Source organism: Aquarana catesbeiana, linkage group LG01, assembly GCF_042186555.1.
Source record: "Aquarana catesbeiana isolate 2022-GZ linkage group LG01, ASM4218655v1, whole genome shotgun sequence".
NCBI classification, from domain to species: domain Eukaryota; kingdom Metazoa; phylum Chordata; class Amphibia; order Anura; family Ranidae; genus Aquarana; species Aquarana catesbeiana.
In genome coordinates this window covers 620593819-620620312 of record NC_133324.1, presented here as the reverse complement: position 1 = coordinate 620620312, position 26494 = coordinate 620593819, and the positions used below count along the sequence as shown (strand labels likewise).

The window sequence follows — 26494 nt, the reverse complement described above, 5'->3', positions numbered from 1 at the left end:
TATCAAAAGAATGTTGTGAAACCTCCTTAAGGTGAACTGGCTTGGGGAAAAGCAACAGAAGCACAGCGCCTTCAATAAAGTGAAAAGCTAATACCACCTTTAGGCAAAAAAAGTGTCTTGGATAAAAAACAACCTTATTATAAAAAGGACCAAAGATAGAGGCTTGCAGAGGACACCACCACCAGTTTCAAACCTCTATGGATAGAAGTACTGATGACTAGGATCTCCCCAAGTGCGTGCCCAGCTGTGAAGCCACAGCCAGGCGCCCACAGTAAGAATGCCAGCACCGTAGAGAGGAAGGGGGGAAGGAGCGGGGCTTTGCACGCCTGTATTGCTGGACTGTGGGACAGGCGAGTGTCTGATTATTAAAAGTCAGCATCTACACTCTTTGTAGCTGCTGATTTTGACTTTTTTTTTTTTCGGCGGAACTCTGCTTTAATGTGGTTGTAAAGGCAGAAGGTTTTTTTTTTTTTTAATCTTAATGCAAACCCCCCCCCCCCCCCCCAATACTCACCTGAGGTCCATCTAGGTCCAGAGATGTTGCTCAAGAGACACAGCTGTCCAGGACTCTCCCTCTTCATTGGCTGAGACAGCAACGCGGCGCCATTAGCTCCCGCTGCTGTCAAAGTCAGTGAGCCAATGAGGAGAGAAAGGGGGCCGGGCCACAGCTTCATGTCCGTTGGCATGGACCATAGGGTGAGTACATGGATTGAAAACTGGCTACAAGGGCAAGTTCAGAGGGTGGTGATAAATGGGGAGTACTCAGAATGGTCAGGGGTGGGTAGTGGGGTTCCCCATGGTTTTGTGCTGGGACCAATCTGATTTAATTTGTTCATAAACGACCTGGAGGATGGGATAAACAGTTCAATCTCTGTATTTGCAGATGATACTAAGCTAAGCAGGGCAATAACTTCTCCGCAGGATGTGGAAACCTTGCAAAAAGACCTGAACAAATGAATGGGGTGGGCAACTACATGGCAAATGAGGTTCAATGTAGAAAAATGTAAAATAATGCATTTGGGTGGCAAAAATATGAATGCAATCTATACACTGGGGGGAGAACCTCTGGGGGAATCTAGGATGGAAAAGGACCTGGGGGTCCTAGTGGATGATAGGCTCAGCAATGGCGTGCAATGCCAAGCTACTGCTAACAAAGCAAACAGAATATTGGCATGCATTAAAAAGGGGATTAATTCCAGAGATAAAACGATAATTCTCCCACTCTACAAGGCTCTGGTCTGGCCGCACCTGGAGTATGCTGTCCAGTTCTGGGCACCAGTCCTCAGGAAGGATGTACTGGAAATGGAGCGAGTACAAAGGGCAACAAAGCTAATAAAGGGTTTGGAGGATATTAGTTATGAGGAAAGGTTGTGAGCACTGAACTTATTCTTTCTGGAGAAGAGACGCTTGAGAGGGGATATGATTTCAATATACAAATACCGTACTGGTGACCCCACAATAGGGATAAAACTTTTTCGCAGAAGAGAATTTAACAAAGCTCGTGGCCACTCATTAAAATTAGAAGAAAAGAGGTTTAACCTTAAACTACGTAGAGGGTTCTTTACTGTAAGAGCGGCAAGGATGTGGAATTCCCTTCCACAGGCGGTGGTCTCAGCGGGAGCATCGATAGATTCAAGAAACTATTAGATAATCACCTGAATGACCGCAACATACAGGGATATATAATGTAATACTGACACATAATCACACACATAGGTTGGACTTGATGGACTTGTGTCTTTTTTCAACCTCACCTACTATGTAGACTATGTATGTACCATGTCTACATGGACACAGGGAGTTGTGGCTTGGCTTCCCCCACAGCAAGCTGCATGCTGTGGGAGCACTCAACAGTAGAGGGGCCAAGAGCACCAAAAAGGGACCCGAGAAGAGGTGAATCTGTGCTGCTCTGTGCAAAACCACTGCAGAGCAGGCAGGTATAACATGTTTGTTTTTTTTTTGTTTTTTTACACAAACCATGGCCTGACTGGAGGGCCAGTGCAAAATACTGGCAGTGAAAGAGGTAAACCCAGCAGTGTGACAAAAAGATCTTATTGAAGTCAAGATGTGTCCATTACCAGACAAGGATGATCTGCGTACCATGGCTTGCTAGGCTAATTCCAGGCCAACAGGAATAATTAATATTCTTTTGGCTCCTAATCAGTGTGGTAGCCATGGCAAAAAAACAAAAATCAGGAGGGTAGTGGCCCAGAAGTGCCCAGAGGTTCAACGCCATCTTTCCTGGGCACTGTGAAGAGGTATAAAAAAAAAAATAAAAATCATTAAAATTCTCTTAACTCTTTCTGGAAACACCTTCCACGGGGGTCAGGAGTCCCTGGATGGCCAGATGTAAATCAAGCAACTATGGGGAAAAGCTGGTTGGATGACACATACCACAGCTTATGGGGTAAAAAGCCAAGCCCAGATTTGTGATGAGAATCAAATTATATTATTTTCCACAGAAGAGTTCTTGATAATCTCATCTAGCATATCGCATAACATACACACACACACCAGTCAACCCTATGTGAATGGTAGATACAGTGCCTTGAAAAAGTATTCATACCCCCCTTCCACATTTTGTCATGTTACAACCAAAACTGTAAAATGTATTTTATTGGGATTTCATGTAATAGACCAACACAAAGTGGCACATAATTGTGAAGTAGAAGGAAAACGATAAATGGTTTTCAAAATGTTTTACAAATATCTGAAAAGTATGGCGTGCGTTTATATTCAGCCCCTTTATTCTGATACTCCTAACTAAAATTTAGAGGAACCAATTGCCTTCAGAAGGCACATAATTCATAGAGTTCGCCTGTGTGCAATTTAATCTCAGTATAAATACAGCTGTTCTGTGAAGCCCTCAGAGGTTTGTTAGAGAACCTTAGTGAACAAACAGTATCATGAAGGCCAAGGAACACACCAGACGGGTCTGGGATAAAGTTGCGGAGAAGTTTAAAGCAGGGTTAGGTTATAAAAAAAAAAAAAATATCCCAAACTTAGAACATCTCAGGGAGCACTGTTCAATCCATCACTCGAAAATGGAAAGAGTATGGCACAACTGCAAATCTACCAAGACATGGCCGTCCACCTAAACTGACAGGCCGGGCAAGATGAGCATTAATCAGAGAAGCAGCCAAGAGGCTCATGGTAACTGGAGGAGCTGCAGAGATTCACAGCCCAGGTGGGAGAATCTGTCCACAGGACAACCATTAAGGCCCGTACACACGATAGAAAAATCGAATGGAAATTTTTTTTATGACAAGCGGTCTGACGATTTTTGGATCATTAGTACGGTGCTTTCGATAGCCGATTTCGCTTTTTCGTCAGACAAAAGCTGGATGTGCAGACTATAAAATTTTTGTCAGTTGTGAACTCAACCTTTGACTTTCACGTCATTAGTAGGGTTTTCGTACAAAACAAAAAAACAAAAAAAAAACGTAAGAGTAAGATTACGCATGCTCAGAAACGAAAGAATACAGTACATACAAAACTTTTCAACACATTACATCACTTCTGACATTGTATTCTGTCGTACGAAAAACTTCCTATTGTGAGTAACCTCTTCACTTTCAACATGAAACTAGCATGCCACAAAAACGGACGTTCGGTCATCCGAAAATCTAAGCGTGCATACTAGGCTTTAGTTGTGCACTCCACAAATCTGGCCTTTATGGAAGCGTGGCAAAAAGAAAACCATACGAAGTACCATTTGCAGTTTGCGAGAAGCCATGTGGGGGACACAGCAAACATGTGGAAACAGATGCTCTGATCAGATGAGACCAAAATGTAACTGGAAAACACTGCGTATCACCCTGAACACACCATCCCCACCGTGAAATATGGTGGCCAGCAGCATTATGTTGTGGGGATGCTTTTCTTCCTCTGAGACAGGGAAGGTGGTCAGAGTTGATTGGAAGATGGATGGAGCCAAATACAGGGCAATCTTAGAAGAAAACTGTTAGTCTGCAAAAGACTTGAGAGGTGAGACGTGAGGTTCACAATCCAGCAGAACAACCACCCTAAACATACAGCCAGAGCTACAATGGAATGGATTAAATCAAAGGATATTCATGTGTTGGATTTAGGTCTGCACTTTGACTGGGCCATTCTAATTGAAAATCTGTGGCAAGACTTGAAAATTGCTGTTCAGAGACTCTCTCCATCCAATCTGACAGAGCTATTTTGCAAATATGAATGGGCAAAAAGTCACTGTAGATGTGCAAAGTTGGTAGAGACAAACCCAAAAAGACTTGCAGCTGTAATTGCAGCGAAAAGTAGGTCTATAAAAGTAATGACACAGGGGGGCTGAATACAAATGCACGCCATACTTTTCAGATATTTGTAAAACATTTTACCACTTATCATTTTCCTTCCACAATTATGTGCCACTTTGTTGGTCTATCATATAAAATACATTTAAGTTTTTGGTATAACATGAAAAAATGTGGAAAATTTCAAGGGGGTATAAATACTTTTTCAAGGCACTGTACATAAAATATAAACTGAAGGAACATGTATGTCAGAAAATTGATCCACTATAGTAGTCACTCATAGATCACTCACCACATTAGGGCATTGTTACCATAACCAAAACATATTGCAGAAAACAAATATCGGTATAGAGCACCAGGAAAAAGGGGTTACTATAGTAACAATTGGATCATACAAGAGTATCAAAAAAAAAAAAAAAAATCTAATTTATTGATAGACAAGATATGGCACAATGTAAAATTAGCCAAAAAGATGACAACACAGCTTCACAACACCACAGGTTTCCACATCTATACTGCAATGAGTACGTGGGGCTGCCACACCATATGTACTTACTTGCCATCTAGCACTGAAGAACACGTTGGTTCACCAGTCATACGTTCCATTTTGAATCTCACCTCCCTTACATCACCGTTCCAATTTTAGCCAATCTTTGCCATTGCTATTTAGCATCTACCAGCTAGTTGTCCCTTCCTTGGGGCCACAGTCAGACATGATTTTTTTTCACTGGGATGTCTCACTTATATTGCTATATCTATGCAATTATTTTTCCAGACATCCTACCTGTGTGTTGCTACATGGTGTCCCCAAACTTTTTTTTTCCCAAGTGTGTCCATGCTGTCTTATTTTGTGTTTGGTGCCCACACCCCATGTACTCATTGCAGTATAGATGTGGAAACCTGTGGTGTTGTGAAGCTGTGTTGTCATCTTTTTGGCTTATATTTTACATTGTGCAATATCTTGTCCATCAATAAATTCAAATTTTTTTTTAGATACACTCTAGTATGATCCAATTGTTACTAAAGTAACCCCTTTTTCCTGGTGATCTATACCGGGATTTGTTTTCTACACTGTACATAAGAGCCTGTTTAGACATTGGATGACCACAGCCAGAAGCTGACGGAGTCCTTTTGTCTCTAGACTGAGTCCAGAGGTGCATAATACATCAAGCCCTGGTACCGTCAGGTCTGCTAAATCCAAATAAAACATGTGAAACTTGTTCCTCGACTAGACCCTTATGTAAGAATTTTGCACTCTGTTAGGGTTAAAACATGCAGTAAGGATTCAGTGACCATGTACACATCTAGCAATGGCTTTGGATTATGCTTGTAGGATCTTTAACCCCTTTGCAACCAGCCGCCACAGTTATACTGCGGCAGGTTGGCTACCCTGGGCGAATCGTCGTAGCTATACATCGGTTCGCTTTCAGACCACTAGGGGGCGCGTGCCCACGATGTGCCGCCAGAGCCGATACACGCCGCAACCGCCAGGCACCCACGATCTCTCCACACAGACAGAACAGAGATCTGTCAATGTAAACAGACAGATCTCCGTGCTGTCAGGGGAGAGGAGACTAATCTGTTGTCCATACTAAGTATGAACAATTGGTCTCCTCATCCAGGCACTCCCAACCCCCCCCAGTTAGAATCACTCCCTAGGACACACATTTAACCCCTTGATCACCCCCCTAGTGTTAACCCCTTCCCTGCCCATGCCATTTACGCAGTAATTAGTGCATTTTTATAGCTCTGATCGCTGTATAAATGTCAATGGTCCCAAAAATGCGTCAAGTGTCCGATCTGTCTCCCACAATGTTGCAGTCCCGAGAAACAAACAAAAAAAATTCACAGATCACCACCATTACTAGTAAAAAAAATTAAAAATTATAATAAAAATGCCATAAATATAGCCCCTATTTTGTAGACGCTATAACTCAAGCCAGTTCTTTGGATCCTCAGCACCAGCATGTTTACTGTGGGAAGGCAGCTGTGACTCCTTGCAGTTTCACAGGGAAACGGTTTGGGACGCCTAGGTCAGGCAAAGGCAATCACCAGGGTTAGGCGCCTTTTTTATTAAATCAAATTAACTAGCAAGGCCCAACTAAATCGCAGGAGAACTTTAAAAAATATCACAAAACAAAAACACGTGAGAAATCTCATGGTAAAAATGTAAACCAGGCAGTGGACTTTGTCAATAGGGCAGAGGACTGGGTCAGTAGATGGCATCAGTAGGGAAGCCAGTTTTTATTATTTTTCATAATTCTATTTTTGTAAGGCTGGTTGCTATAGTGGGCACTCAGCAGGTGACCCAAGAAGCAGAGGATCGGGGCTGCTCTGTGCAAAACCATTGCACAGAGCAGGCAAGTATAACATGTCTGTTATTTAGGAAAAAAAAATGTAAAGGTTACAGTCATTTTAACTTTTACTACTCTTAAAATTGTCCCCTAACCCCTATGAAATGAATATCTGTATACGTATTACTTATTGCATCCTATTTTCAGCCAGCTTTGGTCACATGATCTCCCATGTCTGCCAGCGGTACTGCAGGGGAGAGGAGAGTGGGGTTTAACAATGGTGAGTAAAGCCTGAAGTGGGCTTCAATGGCTCAACGATTTTCAGCGTTCCCGCCTCCACCCGTGCGGGCTGACACAGTGGAGCTGGATCACATGATTGGACCAGAGCCAGCTGAAAATAGGCAAGTGCACAGATCTTTCTTACATAGGTTAGTAAGCACAGGTGTTAAGAGGGTGGAGAGGATAGTTTTACGAGTAGTTAAATTTGAGCCTGGAATTCCACTTTAGGGGATAATTGTGCAAAAACTTTAATGTGCTTAAAGAAAATTCATATAGTTGTAATTTAGCTCAGTATCCAAAAAAGTGCAGCAGGAAAAACCAACAATGGAAACTGCATCCTAAATGTTACCAACTAAGATTAAACTTAGTTTCTAAATCTGTAAAATGTACTACTCGATAAGGAGTGTTAGTTTTAAACAGGCCATACATACATGGATCAGAGCTCGGCTGGTTCTGCAGGGACTGGTCAAATTTCGATCCACATATGGGCTGGGCTAGCTGGTTGTATACAAGTTGATCTATCGATCGATTTGTGTACGGTCAGCCTGTCGGGTTTTTCCTGAGCAATCAGTGCTGCCAGCTAAAGACAGCAACATAGAGTATTGTATTCTGCCAACAGGAAAGACCCCCCCCCCCCCACCTGTAGAATACAATAGCTCAGCGAGAGTCATTCCTCCATCCACATAGAATGTGTGGATAAGGTAATTGGTTCATTTTGCCTTAGGCAGGCCATAGACTGTGCAAATTTCTTTCCTACAACCCGTAGTAACTCGCACAATTTTCCCATAAACACAGACCGTGTTGTCAGGCGAATCCCTCCTGCTGAGAAATGGTCTTCTCCCACTTGCTAGCGATAAATCGCAAGTAAAATCTGGCAGGCTGGTTGCAACAAAGTTGATTGACCGATCAACTTGGTACATTCAGGCTGCCCATACACAGTTCGAATCTCTGTCTACGGGCAGCCTTAGGAAGCAATATGACATTCTCCTGGTAAAAAAAATATTAAAAATGGCTACTGAATTACAGTAAAAATCTAGGCAATTTTTTTAATTTGAGTGTGTGGAAAATTTAGATGTTCTCTCAGGTATTTGATATCTGTATACCCAGAACACGGCTTTGGAGCTCAAATTTCTTTTAAAACTGGGCTGTAGTCTCTTTAAAAGCGGGGGTTCACCCACACCGCCAAAAAAAAAAAAAAAAAAAAAAAAAAAAATTAAAAGCCAGCAGCTACAAATACTGCAGCTGCTGACTTTTAATACATGCCCACTCACCTGTCCCGGGGTCCAGCGATGTCGGCAGGGGACGCCGAGAACCCGCTCGGTTCTCGGCAGCTGCCGCTGCCATCCTAGGTGAGGGAATCAGGAAGTGAAGCGTTGCGGCTTCACTTCCCGGTTACCTACTGCGCATGCGCGAGTCGCGCTGCGCGTCCCTAGTGGTCCCCGCTCTCTCCTGGGAGCTGTGTGTTCCCAGCATACAGCGCGGTCGGGACGGGAAGAGGCATAGACTCCCATGGGAGTCTATGCCGGAAGTGGGTGCAAATACCTGTCTTAGACAGGTATCTGCACCCCCCTCCCCCTGAAATGTGCCAAATGTGACACCGGAGGGGGGGAGGGTTCCGAAAAGTGGAAGTTCCATTTTTGTGTGGAACTCCACTTTAACAATGCACTAGCAGCTGTAAGCATTGCTGCATACTTCCTAGTGAGGAATGCATTCAAAACAAGAGAGAAGTGGATCAACGATGCTACAGGTGTCACAGACAAGCAAGGGGAAATCTCCCTTTAGGCTATGTTTCCACTAGTGCGACTTTTCATGCGACTTGGGACTGAAAAGTCGCATGACAAATTGTACCCCATGATTTTCAATGAGTACCGTTCATATCTGTGCGACTTCAAGTCGCAGCGACTTCAAAGTAGTCCCTGCACTACTTTGGTCCCACTTTGATGCGACTTGAGGTCCATAGACACAGGCATTGCTTCAAATTGCGGTAAAAAGTCGCGGTAAAATCGCGGTAAAAAATCGCGGCAAAATCGCGCGACTTTGGGGACGCAATAGTGGAAACATAGCCTTAAATAAGTAGGGCGGATTGCACCCCCATTATTCTGGCTAATGCTCAAACAAATTGTTAGCACATATACACACACACATTATATTTATTTAAAATATATATATTTTATATAAAGCTGTACTGCGTGGATGTCCTATAAAATTGGCCTCAGATCACAATAATACATGGAACATTCTCTCACTTACCCAGGAGTTAGAAAAATGATATAGAACTCATCATCATACTTAAGACTAGGATTGCACTGATACTAGTATCGGTACCGATACCGAGTAGTTGCACAAGTATCGGTACTTAGCAATTGCACAGATACCTGAAACCGATACTTTCAGGCTCGGCTCTTGCTCGGCAATGTTTATTACCAACATTGCTCAGCCCTGAAACACTAAAACAAAAAGAAACATGGTTTCTTTTTGTATATGTCTGTTTCTTCATCTGCAGATCGAAGGGATGAACAAATGTTCCTCTGTTTAACCCCTTAATAACCCTTAATTAACTCCCTATTCTCCTCCATTATTTTCCTGCTTTTTCTTTTGTTCACGTCTATTTGATAAATGATAAACCATTAAAACTTTTTTTTTGTTTGCTGTGTTAGTGATTTTTTTTTTACAATATATACACACATATATATATATATATACACACACACACACAAACTCACAGAAGTGTCCCCTCAAAATAACTCAACACACAGCCATTAATGTCTAAACTGCTGGCAACAAAAGTGAGTACACCCCTAAGTGAAAATGTCCAAATTGGGCCCAATTAGCCATTCTCCCTCCCCAATGTCATTTGATTTGTTAGTGTTAAAAGGTCTCAGGTGTGAATGAGGAGCAGGTGTGTTAAATTTGGAGTTATCGCTCTCACATGGCACCTCATGACAAAGAACTCTCTGAGGATCTGGAAAAAAGAATTGTTGCTCTACATAAAGATAGCCTAGGCTATAAGAAGATTGCCAAGACCCTGAAAGTGAGCTGCAGCTTGGTGGCCAAGACCATACAGCGGTTTAACAGGATAGGTTCCACTCAGAACAGGCCTTGCCATGGTCAACCAAAGAAGTTGAGTGAACGTGCTCAGCATCATATCCAGAGGTTGTCCTTGGGAAATAGACACACGAGTGCTGCCAGCATTGCTTCAGAGGTTGAAGGGGGGGGTCAGCCTATCAGTGCTCAGACCATACGTCAAATTGGTCTGCATGGCTGTCATCCCAGAAGATGATGCACAAGAAAGCCCGCAAACAGTTTGCTGAAATCAATCAGGACATGGATTACTGGAACCATGTCCTGTGGTCTGATGAGACCAAGATAAACTTATTTGATTCAGATGGTGTCAAGCGTGTGTGGCGGCAACCAGGTGAGGAGTACAAAAAAACAAGTGTGTCTTGCCTACAGTCAAGCATGGTGGTGGAAGTATCATGGTCTGGGGATGCATGAGTGCTGCCGGCACTGGGGAGCTCCATTTCATTGAGGGAGCCATGAATGCCAACATGTACTGTGACATACTGAAGCAGAGCATGATCCCCTCCCTTCATAGACTGGGCATCAGGGCAGTATTCCAACATGATAACGACCCCAAACACACCAACAAGATGAGCACTGCCTTGCTAAAGAAGCTGAAGGTAAAGGTGATGGACTGGCCAAGCTTGTCTCCTCCAGACCTAAACCTTATTGAGCATCTGTGGGTCATCCTCAAAATGGAAGGTGGAGGAGCACAAGGTCTCTAACATCCACCAGCTCCGTGATGCGTCATGGAGAAGTGGAATAGGACTCCAGTGGCAAACTGTGAAGCTCTGGTGAAATCCATGCCCAGGAGGGTAAAGGCAGTGCTGGAAAATAATGGTGGTCACACAAAATATTGACACTTTGGGCCCAATTTGGAAAAGGCTGAAAAAAGTAGTAAATACAGAACTCAGATTACCTATAAACACCACACTCCACTTTAGAGAAATTCCCAAGTAAAGTTTGTTCAGAAAACATTTTTTGGTATTGTTGATCTCCTGGTACTCTGCTGAGCTCAGTTGTCGCCGACTGCCGCTGCGCGCCCCCCCCCCCCAAATACACATATGACAAGAACCACATAAGTGCCCTTCAGTGCTGCAGTAAGGACCCCCCACTGCCTACAAATACACTGTTGGGCAAAGAGAAGATTGACATTCTCATAAAATGGTGACTTCTCCGCAAAAAATTCCTTACATTTTGCACTCTAAACATACATATAAAATAATTTACATAAAAGAATCACAAACCTGACAAAAAAAATGATGTAAAACAGGATTAAATATACTGTTATCAGGAAACATTTCAGTCTTCAAAAGTAATGCCTAAAGTGGTGTCAGGTAGATGACTGCGATACCACGGCCAAAATGTAGCTAGGCTTCCTAAAAAATACTTCCAGGCTTACCAAAAAAAAAAAAAAAAAAAAAAAAGCCTAAGCAGAATTTGTGGGCAAACACTATGTGAGAATCCGTAAAGGGCAGGCCATGTTGTATTGCAGGAGAAAATAAAAGGCCGTGTGGTGTGGGACGCTGCATGTAGACGAATTGTGCAAGACATATGATACTAAACCCGGAGAAAGCTGCTTTGCAGACCCCACCTTCTAATGAGTTAATCTAAAGGTCACAGGCACGCAGGCATTTTATGTAATGTGGCGGCCCCCTTTTCTGGTATTAGAAGACGGCAGACACCCAGAGAGTGACAACGTTGTCAGCACACACACTTTATAGGAGAGGGCCAGAGCCGGCCGCTAAACACGGAGCCTAATCCGCACAAGGGGGAACGTACAAGGTCTAGCTAATCGTCGGCTCACATCATCCCCACATCCGTCCCTCTCCGCCCTCCTCCCACTGCCCGATGTGGCCGACACAGCTCCCAGCACCCTCGTACCTCTAGGATGTCTTCTAAAACATATGCTTCCATGTCGGCTGCCGTGTCTACCATGTTTTCTTACACAGCCATATCTGTTACTGCACTATGATTAGATCAGAGCCAGCAGGAACCCTCCTCTGTCAGCGAGGGAAGAGGAAATGGAAGGTTCTATTCTGGCCCGGAGCAGAGCTGCAGTTTCAGTGCAGGCCTCTACCAACACACACACAGGGGTGACTCACACTCTACATCAGCTTTTTAAAGACACAGAGCCGCTTTTCTACCCACAACGCCTTCCTATCACCCCATCGCTGGATTGTGGACACAAAACACACACTACGCAGACACCACTAACTACATGCAGCAAAGTTCGGTGCTATACACACAAAACGTGCCCATATGTCCAAATATTCAATGGGAGTTTACATTATGCTATCACATCTACCATGAAATCAGGCCAAATTACAACCAGATTGGTTATATATATATATATATATATATATATATATATATATATATATATATATATATATATATATATATATATATACATACACACACATATCTAGAAGGTTAAAGTGACGTCTAATGGCCGTCCCATAGCAGCTCAATCCTGCTTTACACAACCAATCTGGCCATACGCATTACAATCTGACTGTACAATCTGTATTCGAGCAACCAAAAACTATTTGGTGAAAGTTCCCAACTGAATTCCAGATTCTGCTACAATCCCGTGGTCAGTGGATATAGACAACAATTGTATAATCACGCTGCAAGGTGCATGGCCAAGCTCTACCTGTGGGTGATAACTATCAAGTGGTTAGTGGATAACTTGTGTGACCTGAAAGTCACCTGCGATTTTTGCCAAGACTTGAAGCAATGCCTGTGTTATCTTGGGATCTATGGACCTCAAGTCGCATCAAAGTTGGACCAAAGTAGTGTAGGGACTACCTTGAAGCCACACAGATATGAATTGTAGTTATTGGAAATCCTGGGGTACAACTTGTCCTGCAACTTTGCAGTCCCAAGTCACAGGACAAGTGCGAAAAGGGGCCTTAAGGCCAAACTCCTGGCTATAGCCTTGTTTACACAGGAATACTTCAAGTGGAACTCATAACTAGCTAAAAATAGAATATTATATATATATATATATATATATATATATATATATATATATATATATATATATATTATATTATATTATATAACAAGGAACATACATTCCACATTAATAATTATGCTACCAAAATTAGTGTGTGCTCTAAATGTGTAAATTGCCTCCAGCATTGCTCCTGTTTATTCTTGCTGTAGGCTGCCATTTTGTTGAAGCACAGAGCCCCCTGAGCAGCAGTAAATAATAAAGTGGAACTAAACCCAACGATATAACAGCTTCAAAAAACAGTTACATTCCTAGAATGCTGGGATTGCTAATTGTCACATTTGCTTGTGTCCTCAATCAAACTGTCAAACCATCAAATGCATGGTGTCATAACTAAACACATGTGCAGCACCATGGCAGTTGCAGTTTCCTTGGCTGTAAAGGATAGGAGGGTTTAATTCTGCTTTAAGGCTGTCCGCAGATCGGCCTCTACAAACTCAGAAGTGCCTAGAAATAAAGAAGAACTGAGTATGTTCATTGCAGGGGTAGATAGGGGAATACTGGATTTTAAACAGTATAGGCACTTATTTTTAATGTTCTACATTTGCTATACCTGCAAAAGGGGCCATCCTGAAGTCTTCTAGCAAGACTTAATTTGCTGACTAAAGTTACACTTTAAGCATATGCCTGTGTTTGCACAAGTGCTCCCTATACAGGCCATACCATTCATGTCAACTGGGACACAGTGGTTGCACAGACACAGCCACTGCTCTCATTCTGACACCTGTGAGGGTGCAGGTGAGTGTACCTGAATGCAGACAGTTTGCATTTGGGGACACACATCAGCACCCACATAGATGTCAAGTTGGGAGCAGTGGCTGTGGCCATGTAACCGCTGTGTTCCATTTGACATGCAAGGGACTGCAGGAAATACCTGTGCAAACACAGGCGTGCGCTTAAGTATGCCTGTGCAAAAAAGGCGTAATGTAAGTACTTGGATTTTACCTGGTATCAGACTCTTGCAATGCTCAAGCTTCCAGGAAGGAGCACAGGGAGCCAAACAGCTGTGCTGTAGTGTTCATGGGCTAACAAGTAATATGTGGATAGCAGGAAAATGGGTCACAGGAGTGCAGGATGGACAGCACTCCTGTGATCCATAGAAGTACAGCCGAACAAGCTTTGGTTATACTTTTTAACTCTCTTAGGCTAGGTTTACACTAGTGCAGCTACAACGATCTGATTTGCAGTGCGATTCTGTAATGTATGTTTGAGTTTTCATGCTTCACGCATTTTTAAAGAAGCAGCAGATTCAATTTTATACATGGAAATGCACTAAAAAAGAAACAAAAAAAAAAAAAAACACATTAAAAAAAAAGGAGAAAAGAACTGCGCTGTGTGCCAATAATACCTAAATAGCTGCAAACTGATAAAGGTCCATAAATTATTCAGAAAACAAATATTCCTCGATGGGTGACATATGACATTATATCCACCATAAATTTGAAGGTGCAAAATAGTCTGTAAGTGTAAATTCTCCTTGTGATGTATCAGATCACACTGACAAAGTGAGTATCCACCACCACATAAATTCCACGCTTACCAGCCTGCACAAGCTGAATCGCTTGTGACGAATACCCAGCCAGGGCCTTTTCCTCACAAAATGTCAGAGAGATAGCACTCAGACCAGATAGACTTTCACCGACCAAAGGAAACCGAATAAGCATGCTTTCCACTGGTAAAGGATCACTCAGGCACCAGAATTATGGATCCAAAAGGAGAGACTGGCTATAGTGTAAAACCAAACTAATGGTTTTAATGTAGAAAACATACAGTGATACCTCGGTTCACGAACGCTTCCTGTTCACGAATAGACGAGTTCACAAAAATTTGCATCGGTAAGCGAACTCCGCTTTGGTTCACGAACACGAGCCACAGCCATTTTCCCTGCTCTGACACTATATTGAGAATCTTTTTAGCACATAATGTACATCCCTGTGCACATTTGCTGTAAAGCTTTTCATCAAATAATGTACTGTACCGGACATCCAGTATAGCTCCAAAGAAAATTCAGAGCGGTAAAAGTCGTTTTTGTTTTAGGGCTGAAAAGATTAATAAATAATGAAAATCATTCTCAACGATTTTCATTATCGATTAGTTGGTCTGCTAATGGCACGCACCTTCCTCCTCCACCAGAGTGTTACAATCCCCTGCGTAGTATGTACAAGCTGGCGCTGCTGTATTCTCATGTGACCTGGCACATCCGCCTCTCTCCTCCTCGCTGACGTCAGCCCCGCCCGCGAGAAAGAGAGAGAGCGAGAATGAACTTTGTGAGGAAGAGGGGAGGGGAATAGTGCCCCATCACTAGTGTTCCTGGGGGAGAACAGTGCCCCATCACTGGTGTTCCTGGGGGAGAACAGTGCCCCATCACTGGTGTTCCTGGGGGAGAACAGTGCCCCATCACTGGTGTTCCTGGGGGAGAACAGTGCCCCATCACTGGTGTTCCTGGGGGAGAACAGTGCCCCATCACTGGTGTTCCTGGGGGAGAACAGTGCCCCATCACTGGTGTTCCTGGGGGGGAGGGGAATAGTGCTCCATCATTGGTGTTCCGGGGGGGGTGGGGGGGCGCAATAGTGCCCTATCATTGATGTTCCTGGGGGGGGGGGGAATAGTGCCCCATCATATTGGTGTTCCTTGGGGGGGGGGGGGGCGTGGGATAGTGCACCCCATGTAGAACCCAGTGCCTAAATGTCCAGTCCAGTGCAGACCAGCTGCAAATGGCACCAAAGGCATGCAGAGGACAACTGTGCCAGATAGCTGCAATCAATGCAAAACGCAGCTCTAACAATGATGTAGAGAAGTCTTCTTTAAAAGGAAAAAAGTCCAAGCAAAAATAGGTAGTTGAACACAGCAGAGCTAACAAAAACATGCTCATTTTCCAAAAAACAAACAGACGTGCTGGTAGTAGAAGGGGTTATCCTGGGCTGGCCTACAGTTTTTTGTTGTTTGCTGGTGTCCAGTCCTCCTGTAGGTGGCAGCAAGTGCAGAAGGCTAAAAGGTATCCTGTGTCCCTCAATGGATAAAGTATTATAGACTGGGGGTCTTCAGTGGCACTAATGGATGGACCACTTGTTTATTTTCTTGTGTCACACTTCTATGTTTTTATATTCAACACAAAAAGGAAGTGAGCTGTGTCTCTAAAGACTCCAAGAAAAAGATTTTATGTTACGTACAAAATCGCTTATGGAACATGGTGCGTCATATTTACAAACCATTGGCCATCTTCAAGCAGTTTAGGAACAGAGAGGTGAACAGCTCCAGCAATAAAAACAGGAGAAACTAAAGACTAGCCAAAGTAGCTCAAAGAGCCTGCACCACCTTTCAAAACTTGGTGAAATTGTAGGCCAAAGGCCATATCAAAAAAACTTTCAGACCTAAAAAAAATATGACAATAAAGGCCCAAGACATGCCCACTGTCCTGGTAGTGTAGGCACTGAGAGAAATATAGGGAACCTTTTGTTTCAATTATCAAGCACAAACTGGTAAATTCAGCTGGAAATAGTGGAGCTAGAAGTGTGATCTTTTTTTGGGACACATTACAAATAGCGAATCCAGTTTTTTAATTGGAGCTGCAGCCCTAACTGCATATAAACAGTGGAAATCAATATCCTTAGAATGTTTAGGAGCTGGACACAAAGGTAAAACATCTTCATTCAAATTGACAAAGGCTGGGTTCACACTGATGCAAATTGAATGTGGGTTTCTCTGCATCCAATTCGCATGACAGGGGAGTGTGACTGGCTCTCAATGGAGCCAGTTCACACACCTCTGGCATGGCAGCGGTCCGATTTGCACCTGAAATGGTGAACAGACACGCACCGGACCCCTGCTGTGAGCTGCAGCTAGTGTGAACCCAGCCTAAACTACCAACAAAAAGAAATTTCTAAAACACAACTTTATTGCTGTGGATAACTAGAAAGTTTCCTCACAGAACAGGGCAGTCGAGCTCAGAAACCCTCCTTACTGATCTAATCATTACACGCTGCAGACAAAACATACAACAGAGGAGTGAGCTATAGGTTCGTCCGCTTCAGCTTGGTAACCTGTCCTTGTGTGTCACTTTGCCAAGTGTTAACAAGCTCTGAAGGCATTGGAGGAGAAAGGAGGAAGTATAACATGCTATAATGCACAGTAACATACCAAAACCAACCCACTATGGAGTACTCAACCAACTGGTACTGGTGGTCAATCCAGGCCCAAAATCTAGGAAAATGGTGGGGCAATTTGGCTGCAAACAACGGTCTTAGCAGGTGGCAGACTGTAAACTAGAGATGGTGTGCTGTGTCCCCAGTGATGGTGAAGGCCCTGGAGAACAGGGAGGAAAGGTGCTGGAGAGGGTGCGTGCAGGACTCTACCCCTTATCACCAAGCAACTAACCGCAGTTCAGGCAAGGAAATTCAGCCTAAAAAAATGTCAGCCACATTACAGCTCAACAAAACCAGTCCCAGTTGCACCTAGAACCGCAAACAAAGCTCAAAAGACTAAGGTACACATAGCGGTCATCCACTAATGGGGGAAAAGATAATCAGAAATTTTCCAACTACAGACCCATATCTTCACTAAATGTGGATCATCTTAGGTTATTCACTAAAACCCTGTCAGATTGCCCTCACCAGTTGACCTTTTTTACTGATTCATACAGATCAAGTGGGCTTTGTCCCAGGCATTAAGACATTAAAACTCAATACTATGGGTCCCATGTCAGAATATAGGAGATGACTATTATCAACTGACACAGATAAAGGCATTCGAAAGGATAACATAGCAATATATGTTTGAAGTATTCAGAGACGCTGGATTAAAAGACATAATGATGTCCTGGATTAGGGCAACATACTCTAACCCTAGTGCCAAAGTAAAGGTCAATGGCATTCTGTCAGACAATCTTTATATCAAATGAGACCAGACAAGGATGCCCTTTGTCCCCTTTAATATTTAGTCTAACACTGGAACCCATTTTGAGAACTATAAGGAAGGTGGGAATATCAGGGAATATCAGAATATCAGGGAAATCCAGACTTCCATAGGTATGTACAAAGTAGAGGTCGACCGATATGGGTTTTTCTCTGGCCGATGCCAAAGCCGATATTTAGAAATCGCGGTGGCCGATGGCCGATATATGATGCCGATTTTTTTGGGCCGATATATTAGGCCGATTTCTTTTTTTTTTTTCCCTTCATCTCATAAAATCTAGCAGTTAGACCCCTTTCACACTGGGGCGTTTTTCAGGCGCTTTTGGGCTAAAAATAGCGCCTGTAAAACGGCTCCCCTGCAGTCTGTGTGAAAGCTCGAGTGCTTTCACACTGAGGCGATGCGCTGGCAGGATGTTAAAAAAAAAGTCCTGCAAGCAGCATCTTTGGAGCGGTGCATACCACTGCTCCACCACTCCTGCCCATTGAAATGAATGCGCACCGCTGCCGAAGCACCTGCAAAGCGTTTCGGCAGCAGCACTTCAGGGGCGCATTTAACCCCTTCTTTGGCCGCTAGCTGGGTTATAAGCTCCCCGCTAGCAGCCGAATAGCGCCGCTAAAATGACGGTAAAGCGCCGCTAAAACTAACAGCGTTTTACCGTCAACGCATGCCCGCTCCAGTGTGAAAGCAGCCTTAAGTAATAAGTGATACAGAAATTTTTTTTATATTTAAACATTTATTAAACAAAACAAACCTCCAATCAGTTCACTTGTATGTATAATTTAGATTAAAAAAAAATAACTATATCTTAAATATTAAATACACAAAAACAGGTAATCAAAACTTTTGGACGAAAAAAAAATGGGCTAACTTTACTGCTTTTTTTTTTTTTTTTCATTAGTGTATTTTTTTTTTTTTTTAAATTGCGTTTGAAAGACCGCTGCGCAAATACCGTGTGACATAAAATATTGCAACAACCGCTATTTTATTCCCTAGGGTCTCTGCTAGAAAAATATATATAATGTTTGGGGGTTCTAAGTGATTTTCTAGCAGAAAATATAGGATTTTTACTTGTAAGCAACAAGTGTCAGAAAAGAGTTAGTCTTTAAATGATTAAACTGAGAACTTCTCCACAGAGTTCAGTCTATTGATAAAAGAACCTGAAAGAGATACAATGTATCTTCTTATCAGACTCGGCAGGCTGCCCAGAGGAGGAGAGAAGAAAACTTCAGACAACTTGCATTGACTTCTATTACAGAAGTCATTTGCAAGTCCCGCTGAAGGTATAATCGGTACAATCGGCTAATGCCGATTAAGTAAAAAAAGCCATATATCGGCCGGCCGATATATCGGTCGACCTCTAGTACAAAGTGGTCACATTCGCTGATATGTTGTTAATTTTATTATTGGATGAAGACGCATAATAATAAACGCTTACAAATCCATCGCAATGCGTGACTCACATAACTCATGCCTATCCCAAACATCCTTTTACATGGACTACCACCTACACCAAAAGTATCTAAGTATAAAGTTACCCAGTCTTCCATCTCATTTATACGACCTAAATTTTATACCACTGCTGAGACAAGTTAAACAAGACCTGCAAGAATGGAAAAACCATCTTGTTTTCTGTGCAGAATAGCAATAATCCAAATTTACATTTTGCTATACACAGTATATTTTAAAAAGGTTCCTATTACAGCTCCCAGAATCTTCTTTAAATTCCTGGAGAAAAATGTAACCGATTTATATAGTTAAACAAAAAACCTTGAACCCAGAAACCAAACCTCTGACTCCCTAGAGAAAAATGTGGCTTAGGCCTACCAGACCTTTAGAAATACTACTTCCTGCCACCTACAGAGATTAGCTACAACCAGGAGAGGGTATGTGTAACCTTAGAACAGACTGGACCGAAAACTCACTAATCACTCTTTCATGGTCCACCCACATAAGAGGATATCGATAAACATCCGCTGATGGGAGCAACTTTAAATTTATTTATTCATGCTGTAAAACACCAATCTTCTCAAAACAAGGGAAGCCCTCTTACCTCCCCGATGGGCAATACAAACTTTCCAAATGGGAGGTTCAGCGTAATTTCTACACTATTGGTGAGACAAATATCCCTTACCATTGGATTTATTTTGTATTCAGGGATCATTCATCCCTAGATCAGAAGCTCTCCTATGGTGGATAAACCTGCAAATTCAACACTTTGTTAATCACAGCATAAAGCGAACTATGCACATTCCCTTACGGGGTTTGAGAAGATATGCCCCGGGAAAGAACCACAAACACACTAAATCTCATGGATCTATTCTATTCTGAGGAAAACAGTAAACAAAGATATTCCTTTAAAACAGAAATGGGAAAAAAGAACTCAACACCTCTTTGACAAACGAGCAATTGCAAAATATGTGCATCTTCGCGCATAAATGCTTTTGGCGTTTGCACACAGGACACAAATTAGAAAAGGTTATAGGACTCCTACACTCTTGCACAAAATAGACCCTCATATTCCCAATATCTGTTTGAGATGCAATTGAGAACCAGGCACTCCAAAGCCAGCCATACACTGTACGAATCTCAGCTGGTTCAGCAGGAACCAGCCAAGATTCGAACCGTTAATAGGCAGGCTAAATGTACTAAGTTAATCGATCAACTTGGGCACAACCAGCCTGTCTGATTCTCCTATGATTATATAGCATAGCAGCCGCTAGCGATAATCGCAAGAGAATCACTGTCTTCTCCCAGCGGAGATGGCTTCCTTCATCTGACCACCCCCCGCCGGGAGAAGACCATTGCTGATTCCCTTGTCAACACTGCCTGTGTTGATGGGGGAATTATACTAATTTCTTTCCTGCAATCAGGGGAAAGAAATTTGCACCATGTATGGCCTGCCTAAGCCACATCCAAAAGGTCTTGCCCAAGTACACACAACTTTTGGAGCACAGTTGACTTATTGGGACAAATAACCAGCTGCAAAGTCTCAGGCACGTACCACCTACATGTGGATACAGACTCAACAATATCACCTCTCCAAAACCCTATTAAGACATCTGATCAACACAGCTTGCACAGTAATCCTGACAATGGAGATCACTTACAATACCCACTTGATATACAAGGTAGACTATATTCAGGAGATGGACTCACTTCTACATTATAAACTAGACAAGCGGACACAATTTAATCAAACACGGTACACATGGACAGAGTTTTAACAGTCAAACAACTATAAAGTGAAGATCAGGGCTAAGGAATTGGCCAGGTATGTGTAGGCATTACTGCGTATTTTAAGGCTCACATATTGCTTGACGACTCTGAGCTCACTAGAGATAGAGAGCAAGTTGGGGGTTTCATGAATCTTTCTGGGTGAATTCTTTTCCACCCTTCCCATATTATCGTTTTTACACCATTTACCTAACTGACCCCTATTTAGGTGGGGAGATTTCCCTCCCAGACAGAACAAAAGGCTGTATAATATGAACAAATAATAAACCTTTATATCATAAATCTGGAGAGGCAGTTAAGTTGGGGAAGATGCAGGGGGAATCGATGGGCTTGAGACAAGGAAATTTGTGTTAGATACGAACGTTAAAAATATAATTTATAGGATAAAAGTTGTTACTATAAAGTTTGTTTCCCTTCCCCCCTCCCCACTTTCTCGCTCTCTCTTCCCTAGGTCATTCAAATCATTCATCTTAAATAGCAAGGTTTTACCACACTTATATGAATTAGGCACAGGTACATAGAATTGAGTGAGAAGCTCTTTTCTCAAAATACTATTTAAGACGTGTCAAATCTGAAATTTAGGAAAGCTATTCATTTTGATGTACAGTGGGAAAAATAACTATTTGATCCGCTGCAGATTTTCTAAGTTTGCCTACTTACAAAGAAATGGTCAATTTTTATCATAGGTGTATTTTAAAATGATAGACAGAATATCAACCAAAAATCCAGTAAAAACACGATACAAATGTCTGAAATTGAGTTGCAGTTCAGTAAGTAAAATAATTATTTGATCCCCAAACAAAACATGACTTAGTACAGGGCTTGACAAATTTGCTTAGAATCTAGGAGCCAGCTAAAAAAGTTAGAAGTTGTTTTTTTAAAACGGCTGCCCAACGATCAGAATTGCATGTCCGGGGTGTCAGGCAAAAAGAATTGCTCCTGCCTGTGCCGAGCGAAAAAAAACAAACAAAAAAAAAGTGGCACCGATAGGCTGCACTAATGGGCACGGATAGGCGGCACTGATGGGGAGGCACTTATAGGCTGCCCTGCTGAAGTGGCACTGATAGACGGTTCTCACTCGTCCACGGTAAGGAAAGGGCAACCAATCAAGCCCAGCTGTCAACTTGGGAAGATGATGTCAGAGGTGGGAGGGCAGCAAGAGCAAGCTGCGCTCATCACAACAACAACCACCAGAGGGCGCCGGTTCGCACATAGGGGTGTGTATCCCACTCCAGAAGGCCGCGGCCTCATTTATCGGCCAGCCTGACGCTAGTTCGTGCACCCGCGGGTGGGCCACATGAGAGGATCTCGACCACTGCTGCGGTGTAACCCAGGCGCCAGGACACAATTACCAGTCACCATTGCGACTTGGCGCCTGGGTTTTGTCGAGCCTTGGTGGAGAAACCTTTGTTGGCAAGCACAGAGAACAAGGCGTTTCTTGTAGTTGGTTATCAGGTTTGCACACATATCGGGAGCGATTTTGGTCCATTCTTCTTTACAGACCTGCTCTAAATCCTTAAAAGAGAAGTATGGGTTTGGGGGTTTTTCCATATTCATACTTACCTAGGTGGATGCAGCATTGGTCCGATGCTGCATCTGTCCCCCAGCGCCTCTACACTGAGAACCGAGCGAACATCACCGATGGCTTGGTTCTTACAGCTCCCAGAGCAGAGAGCTGCTGACTGTCAATCAGTAGCTCTCCGCTCTACCCTCTCCTCGCTCACTAGAGTGCTGAGCTGTGGAAGGGCGAGGAGCGGCTGTCTCATCGGCTCGCTAAGAGGCTGAAACTTATGTCAGTCCAGGCCCCGGCGGATTCATTGTCGGGATGATTTCTGTGATGTCAGCAGCGAGCGGACTTCAGTCTGCTCTCTGCTGAAAACAGGTCACAGGAGTGAAAAACTAATTGCACTCCTGTGATTCATAGGAGAAGCCCAGCCAAACGAGCTTTGGCTGGACTTCTCCTCTAAGGTTTCTTGGCTGTCGCTTGGCAACTTCAAATTTCAGCTCCCTTCATAAATTTTCTATAGGATTAGGGTCTGGAGACTGGCTAGGCCACTCCATGACCTTAATGTGCTTCTTCTCGAGCCACGCTTTTGTTGCATTGGCAATACATTTTGGGTTATTGTCACGCTGGAAGACCCATCCATGATTGATCTTCAGTGTCAAATCGTATGCCAAAATCGGTGGCAATGCCACAGTGCTACGCCGCACCGATTCCCAAAAGTAGTTTCTGTACTACTTTTGGCGACTTCAGGGTGTCATTTCCATTGACATCCGTGGAGCAACCCGCACAGATGTCTCTGAAATTGTCCCCCAAAGTCGGGACTGACATGCGGGAATGAAATCGTGTGAGTTCAGCTGAACTTGCACGATTTCATTCCCGCTGTCAGTGTGAACCAGGGCTTATAGTGCAAAAAAATAAAAACCGCAGTGATGTCAAATACCACCAAAAGAAAGCTCTATTTGTGGGGGGGGGGAATAGAAGACAAAAATTTTATTAGGGTACAGTGTCACACAACCATGCAATGGTTGAAGAAACGCAGTGCTGTATCACAAAAAATGGCCTGGTCACGAAGGGGGGTAAATATTCCAGAGGTCAAGTAGTACTAAAAAAACACTGTTTAATCAACATTATCCCTTCTCTACGTATATGAATGATGGCACTGTATTTATAAATTGATATACAGCTGTCTTGTGACCCAGCACTTTTCCAGTCTGTCTGCAGGGAAACATCAGCAGGAGGAGCTTCTAGTCCTCTGCTGCTGGTCCTATTAAAAAAATAAAACAAAAAAAAAAAAAAAAAAAAAAAAAAAAGGCTTTCAAATCGCAAATAATAAATACATAATTAACATCAAATACATGTTTTAAATCATACAAATATGTATCTCAAATCTTTGTTTTCTGCAAAAACATGGTGTTGGCCATCCAGAGGGAGGTTCTGCCAATCAGCATTTCATGGCCCTTCAGCCTGTGTCTATTATTTGTATGTGCTTAGAATTACAGGGAGGTGAGGCCTCCATCAACACATACTATCCCACACCTGTTGTATTTAGCTATTTAGAGGGCATTAAGGAGAGAGTGAGTGGGCTGCCATTTATCAGAAGTGTATACGCCCACATGTGTGACTCTATAGTCAGGTGGGCTACACAAATAAAAAAACAAAGGAAATTAACAGCTTAGAAGGGAACTGAAACTGAACCATGAGTAGATGTTGCAACAGCTGGTTTACACAATCTCAGGCTGCAGTGGGGACACAGACAAGGAGGGAAGGACAGTGCAGCAGAATCAACCAGGTTTTTTGTTTTGTTTTTTTAAGACTATAGAAAACAAATCCTATAGTGACTGAGTGATTATAAACAGCATGTAATACAGCATATACTGACAGTTTTTAATGATGTGGAGGGTTTCACACTTTAAGCAAGTGCAGCACCGGTAAAAAAAAAAAAAAAAAATCATCACCTATATACATAGATTATAAGGTCAGCATGTTATTTGCATAACAAAATATAACAAAAAAAACAAAAAAAAAAACAAACACATTTTCAATGTTAAATGCATCATGCTAAAATGTATAAATCACATATTGTCAGAATAATTTTTTGTACAATTGTGATCCCTTTGAAGTGTAGCAAAAAATACGTAACTGTGTCCAATATAGAGCTGTCCATTGCACAGAAGCGCAAAATCAGACTCACTTCTGCATATAAACCAATCAGCTTCTAACCTCAGCTTGTTCAATTAAGCCTTGGCAATAAAACCTGGAAGCCGATTGGATTCCATGCAGAAGTGAGCTTGATTTTGCACTCTCTGGTTTTAGTAAATAAACCCTATAGTGTTATCTCAACAAGTCCTGTCAGTTCTCCCGGTACCCTAATGCCGCGTACACACGATCGGATTTTCCGACAATAAAATGTTGGATCTGAGCTTGTTGGCGGAAAGTCCGACCGTGTGTATGCTCCACCGAACATTTGTTGTCAGACTTTCTGCCACCAAATGTTGGCTAGTAGGTTCTCAAATTTTCCACCAACAAATTTTTGTTGTTGGACTTTACGATTGTGTGTACACAAGTCCATCGCACAAAAGCCAACGCATGCTCGGAATCAAGTATGAGCTGGAAGCGCTCGGTCTTGTAAAACTAGAGTTCGTAATGGAGATATCACGTACATCTTGTATGTCACTATGTTCGTAATTGTTGGCCAACATCTGTGTGACCGTGTGTATGCAAGACAAGTTGGAGCCAACACCCTTCGAACAAAAATCCACGGTTTTGTTGTTGGAAAGTCCGATTGTGTGTACGGGGCATTAGATTGTGAAAACGAGGAGAGAGGGATAATTTGGTAGTTTAGCAAAAGACAACTGGACATGGTCTGGCATAATTTCTTGCAAATTCAGTCCAAAAAAGGCTCTGTGTTGTCAGTCCACAACATGGAATAACGCGCTAAGTGCATTTCAGACAGAACAGCATGTACTGTGTATCTTACTTATATGTAATTATATTAACACACACACACACACACACACACACACACACACACACGGCATTCTGTGAATGAACAAGGGGAAATGAGGGGTGGGTAAACAGGATCTCCCCTTGTCCAATCACAGGACACATTCCATATATAAACTGCAGCCCTCATAGCTACATCATTGGAAATAGGGCTCCTAACTGTACTTTCCCTGCACTAAATAAAATATATATTTTTTTACCTTACACAGCAGTAGGATAATCAGTTTTAACTGCACAGCACTAGTTAGGTTAAAAAAAAAAAAAAAAAAAAAAAGTGTTTTCCTGGAATTCCATTGTAAGCAACCACTAATGTAAAACTTTCAGGTCCACTTTTAAGTTATGAAAGTCCCATTGCTAAAAAATGTTATTCAAAACAGAACGCTCCTCTAAAAAGGAGTTGTTAAACTTACCTGATCTGGCAACTGTTCACTGAAACTGTGCCCTACTGCACAAAGTCACCGGAAGAATCTTCATGTCGGACACCCTTCCTTGTGTACTGGATGTCTGTTCCCCTGCAGCTTGAAAGCTTCAAAGACAGCTGCTTAAAGTTTACTGAAAGCTTCAGAAATGCTTTGTAAAAGCCTGCCACACACACACACTGCAGCCAGTGTATACCAGGCCTTACAGGCAAAAATGTCAACACATGCTTTTTGTACCTGCCAATTTGACCTAAAAAGGGATAAATATGTATTTTTGTTCATTCCTGTACACAAACCTATTTTAGTCTCTGTACACTTTTTAGATATTTAAACTGTCTTTACCACTGTAAAACACAATAAGGCTTTTGAATGAGGAATCCTGTATTGGTTCACACCTATGTTTTGGAGCAGTCTTTAGCATTTTTTGCAACTTCTTGTTGGAAATGGAACTGTTCAAATCGGTGCGAAGCTGACTTTGCAATGCCGCAATG

The 26494-nt window shown here is 42.6% G+C and overlaps 1 protein-coding gene across 8 annotated transcripts in view; it reads right to left on the bottom strand.

Moving 5' to 3' along the window:
- ANKRD17 (ankyrin repeat domain 17) overlaps positions 1-26494 on the bottom strand; it is a 212247-nt gene that overhangs the window by 159896 nt on the left and 25857 nt on the right. The window contains exon 1 of one of the 8 annotated variants that reach the window (XM_073600471.1): positions 11795-11960. The exons of the other annotated variants lie outside the window; for them this stretch is intronic. Within the exon in view, the coding sequence (XP_073456572.1) occupies positions 11795-11848 (54 nt within the window). The 5' untranslated portion in view covers positions 11849-11960. Of the gene's footprint in view, positions 1-11794; positions 11961-26494 lie in introns of those variants that run through there. 8 annotated transcript variants of the gene reach the window in all.